The following is a 19,656-nucleotide window of genomic DNA, read 5'->3' as shown; positions in this document are numbered from 1 at the left end:
CAATAATACGTTAAATGTTTATCTTTCTGTGAACAATTTAAAAAAATTAAGTATATTTCTCGGCGCGTTCATCTTAAAATTGTATTATTATGTAGTATTATCGTGAAAATCGAAAGAATGGATTCAGATGTAGTTACTAGTTAAAAAGTCTGTTTAGAGGGTGATCTTGCAGGTAACATGCTTACAGACATTAAATTTACCTATCTCGTAAGTTGGAAGTTTTGCTAAATAAGTAATTTTGATCGGTAAAAATATTTTTCTGTATTTTTTTTTATATTATTTAGGACGACCACATGGGCCACCTGATCGTAAGCGGTCCCCACCATCCATAGACAGTGGCGCTGTAAGAAATATTAATCATTCCTTACATCGCTAATGCGCCTTTAAATTTGGGAAATAAGATGTTATGTCTATAGTGCCTGTTGTTACATTGGCTCGCTCACCCTTCAAACCGGAACACAACAATACTGAGTACTGCTGTTTGGCAATAGAATATCTGATGAGTGGGTGGTACCTACCCAGAATGGCTTGCACAAAGCCCTACCATCAAGTAAATATTTAATTGCTACGTTAAATATCATCACTCACTCAATTAATAATAAAATTCATATACATAATTTCAAACACTGACAGTCCGATGACGTAGGTCAAAATTTCGACCATATTGTCAAACTTTCAATATTATATTAAAATTGCACCTTTACTTCGAAAGAGATGTCTGTAATTGAAAGCTTTCTCGAAATCTCTTATTTTACAACAAAATACGAATCCTTTTTCAACGTTGGTCCATGCGGGATTTTTCATCCATTTCGTTTTGTGACATACGTCTTTGCATTTCATAAAGATCAACGCCTGTTGCGACGTTAAATTTGGAATGTTAATAAAAATAATTGCCAGAGACGACTCTTCTTGATAATTAATTACTACCTGAAACAATAACATAACAAATGTTTAATCATATAACATAATATACATTATTATCTATGCTAATATTATAAATGCGGAAATAACTCTCACAGTCTGTCTGTTCGTATAAAGCAAGCTTGACTTCCAAGGAAGGAAGGAAGGCAATTTTTTTTGCCTAGCTCCTGACGGCCAATCCCTAAAACGCGAGCGAAGCCACGTGACAACTAGTTCATTCATAAATGGCGGCTTTTATGACGGCAAAGTAATACAGTAGCAATACGTTTGGGTTGTGGGTAGGTATCATCCATTCATCACAAATTCTACCGCCAAAAAGCAATATCTTAGTATTGTTGTGTTCTGGTTCTGAGTGAGCCAGTGTAACTACAGGCAAAAGGAAATTAATTATATAGGCGCATTAGTGATTTATGGAATGGTTAGTAGTTCCTACGTCACCAATTTCACAGTCGGAGTGAACGCTTACCATCAACTGACCCCTATACCGGTTTGCCTCGTTTTATTAAAAAAATATTACAAATTAATAACTATTCGATGGACTTCGAAAAAATTGCAATCGCATAGATCACAAGGAAAAAATGGTACAAAGAAAATATATTAAATTTTCGTAACTTTGTACAAAATCGTATCGTAAAAAAGAGAAGAATAAATTAAAAATAAATACCTTCCATAAATACAACGGAACCTGTTGTTGACGGTTGTTTCTGTCATTTAATCGTATTTCCTTAATAACACTGTTTATATTTAATAGTATTGAATGCGAAGATCCTGTCCATATTTCTAGATTATAGCCTAAACTCATAGCGAGAGAGCGTACTCTTCGTTCCACCTCGTCCCAGTTCTATGGATATGAAAAGAAAGTTAAGTTATACGAGTATATCGAGCAATAATGATTCCCAATAAACGTCATGATTATTATAAATAAAAATTCAAATAACAAAACTTATGATTAAAATAAAAGATGTTTGTATATTATGCTATTGAAAAAGAAACTTTTATTTCACACATTTCAGTTTTCTGGTATTTGATTGTAACCTTATACTATGATAAATATTTGCTGTCTAAACGCTTGAACCAGTTGGAATAGTAGTGAAAAAGTTCATTAAAAGTATAACACCTCGCCTTATTGCCTTCACTGGTTAGGAAGGCCTAGTTCTTTTTTGCCCAGAGGATCGGAATTGCGATTCAATGGGGAAATGCTGCTAGTATTCTTGCCACCATCCCACGCGGCCATTATTTATACAGTAACTATTTAAGGAATCAATGTTAATAATTCAAATAATAAATGAAAAAGAAATGAGATGACCATCGTTCATATATACTTACTTCCTCAAGTGCACACATTAATAAATATATATATTATAAACATCCAAATAATGGTGACCACAATAATATCACAATATACCAAAAAGACGTTCCTATTTCATTATTAGGATCGCCAATACGCTGCCAATCTTGGCAACCAAGATGTTACGTCTCTTGTCACATTAGCTCACCCAATCAAAACGGAACAAAACAATATTACTTTTTGGCGGCAGAATATGTGGCAAGTCTACCTATTCAGACGAGCTGCACAACGTCCTATCAATAAGTACTAAATATTCTTGCAATTACCTCTAAACCACAAGAACTCCAAATAGGTACGACGTTCAAATAAGTAAAAGTCGCCGCTTGGACCAATCCCGGCATCACGTCCTTAGAATTCACCAATTGCCTTTTCCCAAAGCAGCATTTATCGCTTTTACTAAATATTTCACCAATTGACGCCGAAATCGAAGTGATTTGTTTCTTACAATCATATATATCGTCAAAATTCAATGGCAACAATTCATTCTTCTCAAATGCCCCAACGAGATCGGCATCCGCCACACCCTCGTGTACAGCGTATTTCGTAAAATGTATTTTATATTTATCTTTATCCAAGCAAACGTCATAGACGCTCAGGAAGTAACTACCCAACGAAAACCCGATGCTGATTAATTCCGTGTTTCCTTTTCGACAGGATATCTTTGTATTTTTATACGTGACTTCAATTTCTTTGGCACATTTCATATCAGAAATATCGTATGTTTTATTATTCATTTGGAACCAAGTTTTGTCTACACACGTTGCTAAGATGTAAGTACCCAAACTTTCATCGTTGTAAGATAAATATGTCCCAGGACAAAATAGGTAAATTGGTGTATAGATAGATATTGTTTTCTCAAATATCCAATTTTGAGTTTTTGATAAAATCAATGGCATATGTCTATCTAAATACTTCGCTCTTGGTAAAGTGCAGGCTGTGGACAAAGATAAGTTAAACTTAATGACAAAGTACTTAACAGTGACAAATCGAGTACTTTAAATAAATCGTAAAAAAGAGCCGAGATGGCCCAGTGGTTAGAACGCCTGCATTTTAACCGATGATTTCGGGTTCAAACCCAGGCAAGCACCACTGAATTTTCATGGGCTTAATTTTTGTTTACAATTCATCACGTGCTCGGCGGCCACCAAGTAAATAGGGAATAAGCACTGATCCATCACCATGTTCTGCTTGCATTTGATTTCGATATAAAAGTATATAGCTATTACAATATAACATGGGTAATGTTAAAAAATCAAACTGACCTTCTTTTTTAATATAAAATACTCTTACAATAGATCCAAATTCATTTGTGATCACACATTTGTATACTCCAATGTTTGTTTTTGCCATCTTGAACTTATAAAGCATTGATTTTTCCTTAAGGCTACTTGAACCAATACGCCATCTAACCTAAAATTGTATTACGTAATAATTACATACATAGACAGCGGACTAACGGCCTGCACAAAGGCAGTCTGTATTCCGTAAACGTCGTGCAAGATTTTTCTAAAAGTAAATTAAAGCTAGGTGATTGTCGGTCAGTGGAATCGATTTATTCGGTTGAGATGTATGTATTCCTTCCACTGGCTGTCTTGTACACTAGTTCAACATTACGAAGTAAAATATTATATACAATCAATCCATTGGTAGTGTATACTGGTAACTCACCGTTGGCGTTGGTTCACCTTTAGCAGTACAGTCTAAAGTTTCTACTGTACCTTCTTTGAAATTTATATTTTTTTTATAATCTGAATTAAATTCTGGTTTGAATCCAACAACGACGTTCTTGTTATACGATTCTGACGACCAAAATGTACTCAAGCGACACGTATATATGCCGGAATCGCTCAGTTGTGCATTCGACAAATATAGGTTTCCCTCTTTTAAAAAAACTCCATCCTAAAATAAGGTAAGATATTATAGTCTTCCTGAGAATAAAACTACGTATTCTACCTCCAAACAGTAATGGACTAATATTGTTGTAAGTGTAACTACTGGCAGATATAACACCTTATAGCCTGTTCAAGTTAGCTTGATCTTTTTGACAGACAGGCCAGTGATGAGAAACAGAAAATGTAACATATATAACCATCGTTGGAACGATGGAATGCGTAATTCAAATTAGAATTAAATTTTTTTTTTAAGTTATTTTTCTAAAAAGAGTTATACCAGCTAAAGAGACCTCAACCACTAGCCAAAGAGACCCCAACCAAAAGGACCCCCGTTCGTAACAATAACTTAACAATGATCTTTAATAATGATTTTTGTTATCGATATTTGTAGCAGTAACTGCCTGTTATTCGCGTCCCTACCGTCCGATCGATGTAACATTGTACAAGCGTCTATTATTTTCAGTGTTTCTATTTAAATTTTACTTTGAAGCAATAATATATAAATAGAAAAAGTCTTAAAATTTTCGGATAACGCTTGAATCTTTAGGAACTTTTGTGTTATATGTATTTTTTTTATTATTTTTACAATTTTTAAAATCCTTAAATTAAGAAAATAATATGTTCGTCATTGCAAAGTTATGTCGATCAGAAAAACTTACATCTGTCAAAAAGATCAAGCTAACTTGTACAGGGTATAGTTCTACAGGTAGTTAATTGGCATATTTGATAATTCTTACAATGGCTGTATCTTTGGGCTGTGGTGACCGTTTATCATCCTGTAGCCCATTAGCATCCTCTTAAAGGCTTTATTATGCCTATAAGCGGATACAAATGGGAATGTTTAAATTCTATTAATAAATATATTTACGAATTCGTTGAAAGCTTATGAAAAATTATTTTATTATAAATAAAATCATCATCAAAAAAATTTAATTTAAGGTTATTGACCTCACCTTGAACCAGCGAACGAAAGTCCCCTTTTGTATAACCAATTGAGGGGAAAAACCGCACGGAATTTCACTCGATGATCCCAATTTAATTTGCAACGTGAAAATAAAAAACGTATCGACGATCGCTATAAAAAAATAATAATTATAATATTGGTCTTCACATTTTAATTAATACAATATATCTTATTCAACATATCTTATAACAACTGATATCTATAACTACATGTTAGGAAGTAGATTGAAGTGATATTTATCATCATAATTATCAGAATCATTATATAGTATATAAAACAAAGTCGCTTACCCCTGTCTGTCCCTGTGTACGCTTAGATCTTTAAAATTATACAACGGATTTTGATGTGTTTTTTTTTTAATAGATAGATTGATTCAAGAGGAAGGTATATATGTATAATACATGCACAATATAGTAGAGAAACACTGATAATTTTAGAGGTTTCTGAAGTGATGTCGTAAATAAACACATTTTTTGCGCTTACATTGCAAACGCTGGCTGAACCCGACGAGATAGATCAAAACAATGTACTACAGTATTGTACATAAAAAAGTCTGCAATGGTCTATCTCTCAGGGATAACCCACAATAACCATTTTTTATCCTTTACTTATAACGAGAAATAATGGCTTATTTTCGAAGCAATTTTAAGCAATACAGCATTCATACTTATCCAATTAAGTACTTTAAATATATTGTGCATTTAATATAGATCAATATGGCCTTTTACAGCATGTAATTTAAATGAATATTTTCAAAGATATTACAGATTTAAAACGCAGGGTCATAGCGGTTTGTATTGTCTAACGACTGAAAAACTGTAAACGTTGTAAGACATTATGTATTATATTTAGTGGCAACATTGCACCCGTGCGAAGCCGGGGCGGGTCGCTAGTTAACAGATATATTAATAATTTACCGAGCCTGTGAGAATAAAAGAAGAAACAAAGATGGGTAACAACGCTATTATTCTATTATTTTTGATCATCTTCGCGAGACGTGGTTCATGACACTTACAATTAATTTTCACATCATATTCAATTTTATCAACATCTAAAGTGTTTTCCGCTTTACAAATGTAGGAGCCTTCTGCGCTTAAAGTGATGTTCTTTATGATTAAAGTCCCATCATTTTCAATGTCGTACCAATCCGTACCTGAAATTACCATAGAAACATTTAAGCCACCTTCAACTTTAATAATCCTCATATTTTTTATCCAGCCAATTCAACCAGTAAATCGAAGTCAGTCAAAAGAGGCGTTATATTTAGTTAAATATCCAAGTAATTGTCAAGTACCTAGATTGACTTTACATAGTAATAATAAGAAGCAGCTTTAATAATCAATAGTATCGACTCGGCCTCATTCAAAAGTGTGTCACTTAGCTTGCTCTGAAAGAGGTATTCCACTTAGCAACTGAAATGATAAGATGAAATCGCAGAGTTGTAACTAATAAGGTGAAGTGACATTGAACTCAAGGTCTCAGGGCGGAAGAAAAGATGAAACCAAGCCAGAGGATGCCGTCAGAACAAATCACCTTACTACTGGCACGACGATGAGAGCTGATTACAGGAGTCAAGCTTCAGTTAATCGTAAACTGGTTTTTGCTAGAAAATACTGGTACCTTATTTATATAATGAAAAAAATATATATATATGTTAAAATATTTACCTTTAGCGATATTTAATTTATTAAACTGCCATGTTATTGTTGGTTTGGGAGAACCTTCGGCATCACAGGGAATCCTAAGAGTTAGGTCACCCACGACGGCATATAATGTTGATGTTTTTAATGTGTTTATTATTTTAGGAGCAGCTGAAATTATTAAGTGTTTTTTTATAAAGGTACTTATAGCACTGATACTGTGTATTAGAAGATATACTTTTAAAAGCAATTAAAAGCAGTGTCTGTTCATATACATTTATTCCAATAAAACGTTGTTAACATTTATGGTATCTAATGTCTTAATTTAAGATTCTATTTATTCTGTTTTTTCATATTGCATATTAATTTTTTTTTTTTTTCATTTATATCCTTTGAATATCTTATCTTTGGGTGACTATTCAAGCTTTTACTTGGTGGTAGGGCTTTGTGCAAGTTCGTCTAAATATGTATCACCCATTCATCAGATATTCTACCACCAAACAGCAGAACTAAGTATTGTTGTGTTCCGGTTTGAAGAGTGGGTGAGCCAGTGTTACTACAGACACAAGAGAGCTTAATTTTGGACGATATCATAAAAAAACTAGGTGGAACAAAACAAATGGTCTTTACCTTTGCCGTAAAATAAAAGTATTGCGAGAGCCGAGATGGCCCAGTGGTTAGAACCCATGCATCTTAACCGATAATTACGGGTTCAAACCCGGGCAAGCACCACTGAATTTTCATATGCTTTATTTGTGTTAATAATGTATCTCGTGCTCGACGGTGAAGGAAAACATCGTGAGGAACCTGTATGTGTCTAGCATCAACGAAATTCCGCCACATGTGTATCCATCAACCCGCATTGGAGTAGCGTGGTGGAATATAATCCAAACAAAAAATAATTACCTAAAATAAATACTTCATACGTGATTGTTTTTATACCACCCGCATTTTCTGCCACACACGTATAATTTCCTTGTTCGTCAATCTGAGCTCGCTTCAAATTGTAAGAGTTATTTTTATCATGTCTGAAAAAATAGAACATTTTAGTAAATCAGCTCATCCTTTTGTCTGATGGATGTGGCATAAGATGGATGGCAGTTGGACTAAAGGGATATATTGTCAAAAACAGATATATCACGCACCAGTCAGGTGGACCGACAATCTGAAAGAAATGGCCAAACGAAAGGCAGATGCACCTTGATAAGCCTACGTCCAAGGATTTAGACTTGATAGGCTGTACTGTCAATATCGTCGTAGATGCTATGCCTTACGTAGTATTTAGAATAAACTATAGGGTTACAGTTACAGGGCTGTCTGGATCACTTATTCAGCGAGAAAACCGCACAGCATGCTTTTATTTTATATAGAATTGAGTTATTTTTTTCTTTATTTTGGAGAGCATTCATTTTTTATTTTGATTGTTATTATGAAATTGTGATAGAAGAACTACTATTATCGCTGCATATAACTTAATACTAAGAGATAATTGTATCGGTAATTGTGTTGTAAAAAACCAATCAATTTATAACATTATATTACTTACGGTAAATCTAATTGCAAATAATTTGGTTCAAAAAAATTCAGTATCCATTTTACCGTCGGCTTAGGATAACCCCGAACACGGCAATCCAATATTTTAGAACTCCCAGCTTGCAATGTTAAACGGTGCTCAACAGGCGGTTCTATTGTAACAGGTTCTATAAAGTCATATACATAAAATGGTTTTTTTTATATATTTTACAAAACTGTATACATATCATTACAGGACATGGTTGTCCTAATTCGATATTACAGCACGTTTATTAACAATATTTAAAATAAGTTTCTACATTATATATGATAAAGTCCAAATGGGAGTAGTTGTGAGTTCACTCATGCTGCAATAAAACAAATCTACACTGTCGGCTATGACGTTGAGGGTAAATAATGTGCGCGTCAGTGGCGCCTCCTTGAGCAACTTTGGGGTTCGTCCGTTGGGCACCGCTAGCAACGACGGTCGATGTCTCCGCCACACATATCTATCTGGGGCGCACAGACTCAACTGTTATAATTAGGTCTAACAGATCATTTATAAGAGCAACAAAAAGTATGATTTAATATATCTTAGTTGTATTGAATCAGAATTAAGACTCGTTTTAAGATATTTTAATAAGTGATCATACTTTACTGTTAAATGAAATTAAAACTGTTATTAGCTCACCGTAAATAGTAAGAATTGTAAATTCTTTCGCCTCTCCGAGGCTATTTTTTGCTTTGCAATAATATTTACCACTGTCCCATGTCGAACCTATAAAACTGTAAATAATAACATTTTTTTTCATAATATTAATGGCTGATGAGAATTTGACAGAAAACGTCAATAATTTTATATCGTCTCAACTCGAGATTTGGACCCAAGAGCTACAGATTCAGCTTTATAATCGAGTTACAGTACCAACGATAAAGGCAATATTAGTACAATTAGATAGAGAAATTAATAACAAAACAATCCATACCTTAAACTATTGTTACTGAAGATACGATATTTGCTTGAAATATTTATTTCTGTTTCGTTATAAGTCCATTGAACTGTAGGTTTTGGTGATCCATCAATAATGCAATTCAAAGTTACAGTCTCACTTTGGTTGAATTTAATTCTTCTAATCATCTTTACAGACGGAATATCTACAACAATACTATATAAATATATATATGCAATACTCAGAGCACTATTCCAGTTAAATCGATTTTTTTTTTGTCGAAAACACTATTCTGCATGTGTTTAATTCTGTAAGAGTGCCATCTAGATTTTACATGCATATGCTTGATAAGGCTGCAGATCCCAATATCTTGAAATCAAATTCTGGATAGCCCAAAAAAAGTTATTGACTTTTACCGTCAAAAACTTCTCAGTGGCACTATTTATAAGCTGACTGCGGTACACACCAGTGCATCGGAAGAATGTAAAGCAGTTAAACCTTCACCTGATCTCTGTAGAAGTTTTAGCTTTCCATTAGGAGATAAATACAGTCAGGAGGATTTCAGCTTATATCAATAGGTAGAAAAACGTGATGTTCTCAAACTTGTAACAGATGGCACAATTACATGTAGTAAATATAATATAGACAAAGTCTAGACAAAATTACTTTAACGATTTTTCCAGGTAATAAGTAATATTTCGTAAAGATTGAAAAGAGTTATAAGTACATACTAATTGTAAATTAACTTTAAATAACGCTTGAAGTAGTGTTTAAATACTTTTTCGTTTCGTATTATCTGTAATCTGACTTCTTTAAGCAAAACCTATTGCACTTTTAATATCTACTACTTCAAAAAACTTAGATATTATTATGTATTTGTAAAAATAATACATACATTCCACAATCAATTGCATTTCATGAATATCTTCATTGATATCATTTGTGGCCTTGCATCTATAAATTCCATTGTGTTGCTTTTCAATATCATTAATATGAAAAGATGACTTTGTGTTTTCTAAGTCTTCAAATCCAAGTAGTGATACGTCTTTGCTAAATGACCAAGACAAAATAGGTTTCGGAGTACCTCGTATAATTCTGAAATTGAATAATAATTGGGTCAGTATCTCATTTTATAAAAGATGATCAGTATTCGAATCGGCACTAAAACCAGCTAGTTGCATTGTTCGTAATGTCAGCGTTAAGCATTATATTTAGTTACAAACAGTAGCCAATAAGAAATAATCATATTTGTATTTAAGAAATAGTTACTCAGATTAAAATTCAACTAGTACCTGCATGGCAAATCAATACTCTGTCCTATTTCCCTATAATAAGTAACTACACGTTTGTCTATTCTAGGAGCGTCTGCAACAAAAATATTTGGTTAAAGTAAAATAAAATGTGTCCTTCAAATTATTTTTTCTTGATGATCGTTGTCATTCATTTTTTTATATATTTAATATCCAAAGGAACAATATAGAATAGCTTATAAGTTTTTCTTACCTATACCGGATATAGCAACCTTGAATGGAAAATCTTTAGCCTCATGGTCGTTAACGACATTCACACGGTAATTTCCTTTTAACTTAATATTCATGCTATTTATAGTAAATGTCGAGCTGTCTGGTGATATTTGATAATTTATATCGTTACTTATCTTTTTGTCATCTTTGAACCAAGTGATATTTACATCTGGCGATGCATCTACGATACATTTAAATTCGAAACTTTTTTTATATTCCACCGTTTCATCTGAAATTAAATCACTATTTTTATTGCGATATTTACAGAATTATAATGACAATCATAATTTATAATTATCTTTTCATACTTTTTTTTTCTAATTTGATAACATCAGTTTTCTAAATTTGAGAAACTTAAGCTTTATCTTTTAAAATTCCTATATTATAGACATAAGAAATAATAATTTAAATACTTACCTTTTGGATATTCAAGAATTTTGAAGTATTTTTTCCTTTTTGTTCTTACGTCTATGGATTTTGCGTCTTTGTCTCCTTTATTGTTTATCGCTGTGCAAGTGAGTGTCATGTTCGTGTTGACTTCATTTATTTCGAGAACACTAATGTAATCATATGGAAGATCAATCGGTAAGACTGGCTATAATATTGTATAAACAAAAATTATTGTTCTTGTTAATTACAAAGTGTGCCTTAGCTACTAGATAGACTTATTAATTACCAAACATATATCTGTTCCATTACCAATAATATTTTATATTTAGGCATGAATCTGTCATTTAGGTACATAATATGATATGATAATTATTATGTAGTTTACATGTTGTTATTAAAAGCTTAAAAAATAAAATGCCATTGAATATTTTAAACTAATTTAATTTTTATATCAACTGTAATATTATCATCATATTACTAAAAGAGAATAAAGAGCTTAAAAATATTACCTCAGATGTAATAATTACACCAGAACGATCCGTCCACGTAACATTCGGCTCGGGATACGCATGGATTTTGCATTTCAAAGTCAAAGGATCAGCAAATTCAACATCTACTAGGGAGTCTGATAAAATCGTTACCATTGGCACCGTAAATTTAGGTTTTTCTATTGTACGGAATAGAATAATCTTTATTAAATAAATTAACTAACGATATTGCAATATTAATTAATGATTCTTGATTTTGTTCATCGCAAATGTTTATTTTGGATATTTTTTATTTATTTGTTTTCTATTTAGAAATTTATTTATTGTTAGTAAGTAGCAAAAACCATAATCTCATTCATGAAATGGATTTAAAGCAATGTATCTACTAATGGAGATCAAAATGCAGTTGTAGTTAATTAGTCATCTATCAAATCTTAAAAGGAATCATAATGGCCAGTTGTGCTATTCTGTAAGAGCTTATTTCATATCTCACTCGCGAGTTGTTGACAACTGTTGACACAGTTGAAACTTGACAAACAATGTCACATACTATACGGTGTGATCCGAGTTTTTTCCTATAGAATAACTCTACTGACTCGAGAGCAAATCTCCTACGATATTTGAAGATAAATTAACCGTATATTATTTCTTGATATTTACCTAATTCATTTTGATATTCAGATGTACTCGTTGATAACCTTGTAATTTTTTCCTTTTTATTTGTAAGCCCATTTATCTGTAATACGCAAATTGAATCATTTAGATTTGTTTGAGCTGTGGCAGTATTTTCAAAAGTAAATTAATTATTTCTTACCGCTATTTTGAACATACCAGACGGCGGTTTAAATGGTTCTGTTACGTATAATTGTTGTTCAACGTTAATTATTTTTAAAGGTAAGAAATTTAGTATGCTATTATCAATGTCTCTTATCTCAGCTGCTTCTAATGTGACATCTTTTTCAACATTATCTAATTGAATTGCTAAATACTGCTTATCTAAAACGACACCTAGCGATTATTTTATTGTTTAATGTGCCTCATCCTTATTGCTATATAGTCAAAATGTAATTGATTTAATACCTGTAGGTCCCTTGAGAGGCTTAGTTGAAGTTTCGTTCATGGTGGTAGGTTTAATTATAGAAAAACCGTATTGAAAGCAGACAGTCGTTGACGCGGAAACAACGACTAAACATTTTATACCGTTATTTATATGAATAGTATAGTCTCCAGGCTTAGCAATCAATTTATCAACCTGCGATTAATTTGAACTATTACTTAATTTAGCTTAAAATAAATATTGGACAACATCACAAACATTACTCTGATCCCAATGTGTTTTGGAAAATCAGAAGTAACGATGGTACCACAAATACCCAGACCCAAGACAACATAGAAAACTAATTAATTTTTTCTACATCAACTCGGCCGGGAATCGAACCCGCGACCTCGGAGTGGCGTACCCATGAAAACTGGTGTACACACTACTCGACCACGGAGGTCGTCAAATGGCTTGAACAAATAATTTTGAATAGATATATGTGTATGTCTTCGTGGTAAGGTTCTGTGCAAACCCGTCTAGGTAGGTTACCACTCACCATACATTTTACCGCTTAACAGCAATATTTACGTATTGTTGTGTTTCGGTTTGAAGATTAAGTGAGCTAGTTTAACTACAGGCACAAGGAATTATTTATTACAGGGCTAATTGTACGTCCACGTACATATATATTTAAAAAAATTATCTTCGCTGTTTGTTTTGTGATATTGACGTTCATTGTTATAATTAGTATAATAATTAATAGTTATGTTCATAATCAATTCAGTATTTTTCTTATCGATCATTATATATTATAACATAATGTTTACAATACCCACAGCAGTTTTATTCGTATGAACTATTTCTACTGTTTCAATGATGTTACCATCTGAATCTGATACTTGATAGCTTGGGGAATCTGATGTTATAGCTATCACGACATCTTGTATTTTGCTATCGACCGTAAACTGAAATGAGAGAAATATAATCAAATATTTAGCTAATCATTTTGAAAACAGAGTCGGTGGTCTAATAACTATATTAGATGGGTACATCTCGTAGTAAAAGTAACAGCGTCACAGGTCAATATAGTATTTAATAAAGACAATAACTCCAGAACACATCAGAATAAAACAACAATTGAAAGTTGTTTCGTCATCGAGAATTCTGAAATTTAGATTGTTGTGATACCTGGAAACATGCAGGTACACAAGAAACGGATATGACTCTAATCTATTATTTTGATAGAAATGATACGTCGGCGGCACCGACAACACGACTGCGAAGATATGGACGCTGCACTAAGGCCCTCGCTCCTACTGATGGATTGGAGTTTATTTTATCACGCTGCTCCAGTTCGGTTTAGTATTTGCTTAGTATGTGATTGGACGATGTTTTTCTTCACAACCGAGCACAAGGCGAATTGCAAACACAAATTAAAACTGTTGAAATCGGCATTGCAAGACCGGTCTAGAACACTGGACCAATATTTTTTAATAATAGCGAATTATAATTTAAGCTGACTCACTTGGACAGTTCCTCCCTTTTTTTTAATATTTTTATGATTCAATATCGTCCGTTTATTTTTAATTGATTCAATAATGTAGTTTATAATCTGAAACAAAATTAAATATATTATGGATATTTTTGTAGCATTTTATTTAAATAACTCGCTTGTTTCAGTACCTACCTCATTAATGTCATTTCTGTTTATGTGAAATATCTGTCCCGATGTCGCTTCAGTTAAGTTTTCGTACACAGAATAATACTTTCCACCGTATTTTTTACACATTCCCGTCAAGAGGAAGTTAACCTATAACGAAATTACAACCACGTGTACTCGTATATCGACGCCTGTGAAACAATCTCCTCTAAGCGGCATTGATTACTTTACACGAAATTTTAAGGTCAAATATTTGAAGAAAAAAATAATAATAGCCAAATTGTTAGTTAAATATTTTAACAGATATAGAAATATGTTTTTTGTAGTTATCTAATTTATTAAAATAGGTAAGACTTACACATGTATAAGAAGCTGTTTAAGTCGTTTAGATAAAAAAAAATCGTCATCGAACAAACAGGTAATATTATCTAAGATATTACTAGAAGGTCTGCAGCAACACTTAAAGATACTTTAATTCACACTGTTTAAAGTTTTAAGCGATTTTATATTTCAAAATTATTCAATTTTCTAAACATTATTTATAGTTATTAAATTTACCTTGGACCTACCTTCATGAGTTCATTTAACCAAAAAGTACTCCCTATTATCGTGCAAGGAAATAAATAAAAGTATTTTTCGTTGAAAACAATTTATATAAAACAAAGTTCTTCATTGTACTTTACAAAATTAAAAATACAGACCTAATAAATATAATGAGATTTATTTATTATTAACAATCATCATGATCCGAGATCAATGTATTTTGTAATTTAGAAATCTAAAATAATACCACTCTAAATTATACTACATACATTTTGAATAATAAAAAATAAAATAACAATTTACTATTTGTAAGAAAAATAACACAGTAACTATTTAAATTATTAAAAACAGTATTAAAAAAAATTATAAGCCCGACTATAGTTAAATAACAAAAACAAACTGAACTGCCGAAGTGGCCTTCATGGATGTTTTATATTTAAAGCTTTGCTTATCCTTTCATAGGTCAATGCGGATCTTGCTTATCTTTCCGGTTCCGGTTGCCTTTAAAATACTTGTCACTAATACTATCCCATCTATAAAAATCTTCATAAACCAGTCTTTCCACTTGGGAAGGCGATGCATCCTGTTTAGATTTTGCATAACTGTAAACCATCGATGATGGTGCGTTAACAGTCGTATTATTTAATCTGTTTTCAATAATAGCATACGCAGTATTCACGGCTATATAAGTGTCAAGTCCAGTCAGTCTGTCAGTCCAGAAAATTTATTTGAATAGTGTTTATTCTTGTACAAATCAAGGATTAGCTTATACAGGTTTTGCTGATACATATGTATAATTCTTGAATTTGATTTTCCGACGATTTAATCATGGGTATAGGCTTCACTTTCTTAATTTTTGCCCCCTTTTATTTCATTTGATTTTTTTCCTACTGATTACTAATGTTCTGACATTAATTCTTCATCATCAGATACAGTACCATGAAATTCTTCTTTATCTGATATGTAATCAATATATTTAATATATTTTTTTAAATTTTATCTTAGCAACTTTACTTTTGTTTTTGAATTTATGACGTTCAAATCTTTACTTGAACCAACCGAAATATATATGGTAATTCATGATCTGACAATATTTACATATTTTGTGTGTTTTTTGGCTTCAACAGTTAAGTAAAGTAAGCTACTAATAAAACTATGATCGACCAATTAACCATTATAGCACCAGAAATCAATACACGTGCTGTCGTCTGAGTGTCATCGGTTGCGGTGCATTAACTAATGGTAGGAAAAACTAAATCGTACGAAGTGGCAATACTAATAGAATCTTGCACTAATATTTCATTCAACTGTCTTATAGTCTTATTATTAGACCAAACCTCAGATTGATTTACATCGAATCTGTGATGTCAGATGTAACTGCATATTTAGGTAGCGAGTTTGCTTGTATTTGATACATTGTGTATACTATTGGAAATGTTATTGTATCCTTTAAGATTCAATTAAATATATAATACAATAAAATTAAAAAGTAAATACGTGGAAAAATACGAAGTTCATATTTCTAACTATTAGAATTTAATAACTGTTAGATATCCCTAATATTCTGAGACCTGAACCAAACGATGCAAAAAAACTCTGGCGGTTACAATGGTATATTTAACTCACTTTAGGCGTTTGTGTCGCGAGGATTGGCTTTTAAGCGTCGATATGTAAAAAATGTTTTTTTCATTCATGAATTTAATGCTTTAAAAGTTTCATAATAAATGTCTATGAGTAACCATGGAAACAACAAAAGAAAAATATAGATAATTTAAAAAACATCAATAGCCGTTTAATTAATTATAATAAGACAATAATTATGAATTACGAAACGAATATAATATAACGATAAATTAAAATGGACCATGAATATTACAAAAGCAACTCTCTAACGACTACCTATCGCAACAACACGCATTTAAGTGTCGTGATCCCTCTGACGTACTAACTAAAAGACAGGTCTCGTATTACTTCAATTTCCTACCTTTTTACCTTAATTATAAAACATCGTTTGGATGAAGAGAAAATTTAAACAGAGAACAACACACTGACATAAAATATAAATAAATATACGTGATATAGCGTGATATTGCCTCATTAAAAATATTCAGGAAAACAGACAACTTTTCAGACGGTCATTAATCGCGTCTAAGTCAAGCCAAACTTTTTTTAAATTCTCTACAGAAGCATCTTCATCATCGTCATTATTGATTGTCAAAAATTCTACGAACGCTTCTCGTCTCAGACTTAAGATAAGGTTAAAGTTGTGATCTCATGCTATTACTTGGTGGTAGGGCAGGTTGGTGGTAGCAGCACTCCACCACGTATGTAGATTCAATTTTAATTACCACACGTAAATTATAGGAGATTCTGGATAACAATCTGAAAATGGCGATCCAAAGTAAAGATATTTCATAATAAACAGACTGGCTAAGGAATCTCAAGAAGACAAATAACAAAGACACCGTCTTGATGTAGCCGACACTGCGGTGTTTATAGGAATAGCATTGGATTCCAAAGTTCAGTGGAGTCCTCATTTATCGTCCCTGACAGGAAGACTCAGCTTCGCAGCGTACGCGGTTAGAAAAGTTAGACAACTAACTGATATTGATACCGCTCGTCTAGTATATTTTGGTTATTTTCACAGTATTATGTTATAAGGCATATTACTTTGGGGTAATGCTGCAGATATTGAATCTGTTTTTATTTTACAAAAGAGAGCAATCCGGTCTATTTCTTGGAATCTTGGAGCTAGAGACTCTCTTCGGGATGTTTTAAACAAAGTAGGAATACTCACTGTTGCGTCACAATATATTTACAACAATATTATGTATATTCACAGTAGCATTGATCACTTTGATAAAATCAGTGATAATCATTGTATGAGCACAAGTAGTAAGGATAAGCTTATAACGCCAAGTTTCGGACTCCGCAAAGTCAATAAATCATTCTTGGGGCAAGGTATCCGTTTCTATAATAAATTTCCGCAGACATTTTTAACTTTGCCGTTTCATAAATTCAAATCATTTGTAAAAAATACATTGGTAAAGAAGGCATATTATTCGATACAAGATTATATAGATGATAAAAAAGCGTGGAGTTAATGCTTGTTGACTTCCAGGCAGAATATATAACATACATATATAATTGTATTTAACTAACATGACTGTATTTTTAGATGTTGAAAAAGAGTAACTACTGAGTTTTTTTTTTTTAATGTTATACGTGGCAAACGAGCAGGAGGCTCACCTGATGGAAAGTGACTACCACCGCTCAGGTTTCTTGCCGGTTCTTCTCGTTAGAATCTACCTACCTATCGAAAGTGCTTGTAAAAGCCTACTCGAATAAACTATATTTTGATTTAGATCTTTTTTGAATAAAAATATGTTGGAACGCAATAAAAAAAATACAAATTAAATATAAGGTACCAAAGGCACGAACAACATGTCTGTATATGTATATATTTAAAAAAAAAATACATTACTACTTAACACTTATAAAGATTTTGTATTTTAAATACCAATTTTAACCTTAGACTAATTGTGAATTTAACTTACTTGGATTGCTTTTTTTTGACTGAGGCTCTTCACGAGGTCTATTTTCTTATAATCTGAAGCAGAAGCATCCGTGAAGACATAGAAAAAGGAATTTGGTTTGCTAATTTTTAATGCTTCTTCTATTCCCGACATCGAGTACTCAGGGCAATCACCTCCGTTCGTTAAATTTATAGATTTTAAACCTGCTTTGAATTCTTCTCGGTTTTTCGTCCAAACTAGTAAATCTGCGTCTAGTTGAAGAAGAACTTCAATTTTAATTTGTCTCTTTTAAATGGTTAGGTTGCATTTGATTTAAAACAACATAAGTAAACTATTATGTCTAGCTTTTATTTTAAACGTTATAATTTTTACTGTATTGAAATTACTTTCAACTTTTCTTAGCATTTAAATTAAATCAGCATTTACCAGTTTTGCACAAAATTTAATATCATCAACAATTACAAATAAATAAATTGGTCCGCGTGTCATTTCCGTTTTATAAAAAAAAGTAACTCTGTATGCCACCTCTTCAAGCTTAAACTGCTGAACTGATTTAGATAAAAATTGGTAGGAAGATAGATGCTTTCTCGGGGGAAAATAGGCATTTTTTTTTATTTTACCTCTCGAGTGAGAAAAACGGGTAGTGACAGTTTGTGTGCTATAGTTAAACGCGGGAAAAGCAGCCGGTTCATCAAGTATTAGTACATATTTTAAGTTCAAATTTGGTTTTTGAAAATCATATTAAACATTTTACCACTTACTGGGATCGTCAAATGTGACTATGATAAAATCTTCAATTCGACTACTGTTCGATTTAAGTACTGCATCAAAAATAAGGTCAGTTTTCTTTTTCACGTGATCAATAACCTTACGCATCGATGATGTTCTATCGATAACAAAAACTAAGCTACTCTTCGCTTGGTGACAGTTCACGCACATTGTAATATCGATCACGAGGAATATATACAACTTCATAAACGACATCGCGTTGAGAGTGATCGATACTCTACGCACAAAGTACTAATAACACATTACTTTGAGTTACTGATAACACTTTCATACCTCATCATAAGAACGTTCATTTATTTGAACCTATTTTAATTTACTCTAAAATATTATTTACTAAATCACGCAGAGTATCTACTTCGATTGAATTTAAATTATACTACTTAACACTCGATTCAAATGAGACCGTCACAAGCTTTCCTGTTATCTTATTCAATGCATATGTACATAAAACTGAAATCAGT

General features: G+C 32.2%; 1 protein-coding gene across 1 annotated transcript; it reads right to left on the bottom strand.

The window, feature by feature from the left end:
• Positions 1 to 321: 321 nt before the first annotated feature.
• Positions 322 to 19,391, bottom strand: LOC113397633 (hemicentin-1-like). The gene is made up of 25 exons (XM_064218403.1): positions 19,168 to 19,391; positions 18,428 to 18,657; positions 14,355 to 14,477; positions 14,193 to 14,279; positions 13,504 to 13,632; positions 12,709 to 12,880; positions 12,443 to 12,624; positions 12,289 to 12,364; positions 11,650 to 11,807; positions 11,168 to 11,345; positions 10,731 to 10,979; positions 10,520 to 10,592; positions 10,123 to 10,322; positions 9,264 to 9,432; positions 8,969 to 9,063; positions 8,312 to 8,465; positions 7,672 to 7,793; positions 6,793 to 6,936; positions 6,141 to 6,278; positions 5,115 to 5,236; positions 3,938 to 4,168; positions 3,532 to 3,679; positions 2,536 to 3,203; positions 1,586 to 1,762; positions 322 to 927 (listed from the first exon to the last, which is right to left on the bottom strand). The coding sequence occupies exons 1-25, from the start codon at positions 19,388 to 19,390 to the stop codon at positions 682 to 684; spliced, it is 4,494 nt and encodes a 1,497-aa protein (XP_064074473.1). The 5' UTR covers position 19,391; the 3' UTR covers positions 322 to 681.
• Between the last annotated feature and the right edge of the window lie 265 nt (positions 19,392 to 19,656).

This window comes from Vanessa tameamea, chromosome 22, assembly GCF_037043105.1.
Source record: "Vanessa tameamea isolate UH-Manoa-2023 chromosome 22, ilVanTame1 primary haplotype, whole genome shotgun sequence".
NCBI classification, from domain to species: Eukaryota; Metazoa; Arthropoda; class Insecta; order Lepidoptera; family Nymphalidae; genus Vanessa; species Vanessa tameamea.
This window is presented reverse-complemented; position numbering and strand designations above follow the sequence as displayed.

Bases quoted from the DNA above. Each gene is read 5' to 3' on its own strand.
- LOC113397633 (XM_064218403.1), bottom strand. From the start codon at position 19,390: ATGTCGTTTATGAAGTTGTATATATTCCTCGTGATCGATATTACAATG. The intron at 12,625-12,708 runs GTATTAAATCAA...GTGTCGTTTTAG, and splicing joins GCCTCTCAAGGGACCTACAG to ATAAGCAGTATTTAGCAATT. The intron at 6,937-7,671 runs GTAATTATTTTT...TAATAATTTCAG, and splicing joins GTATGAAGTATTTATTTTAG to CTGCTCCTAAAATAATAAAC.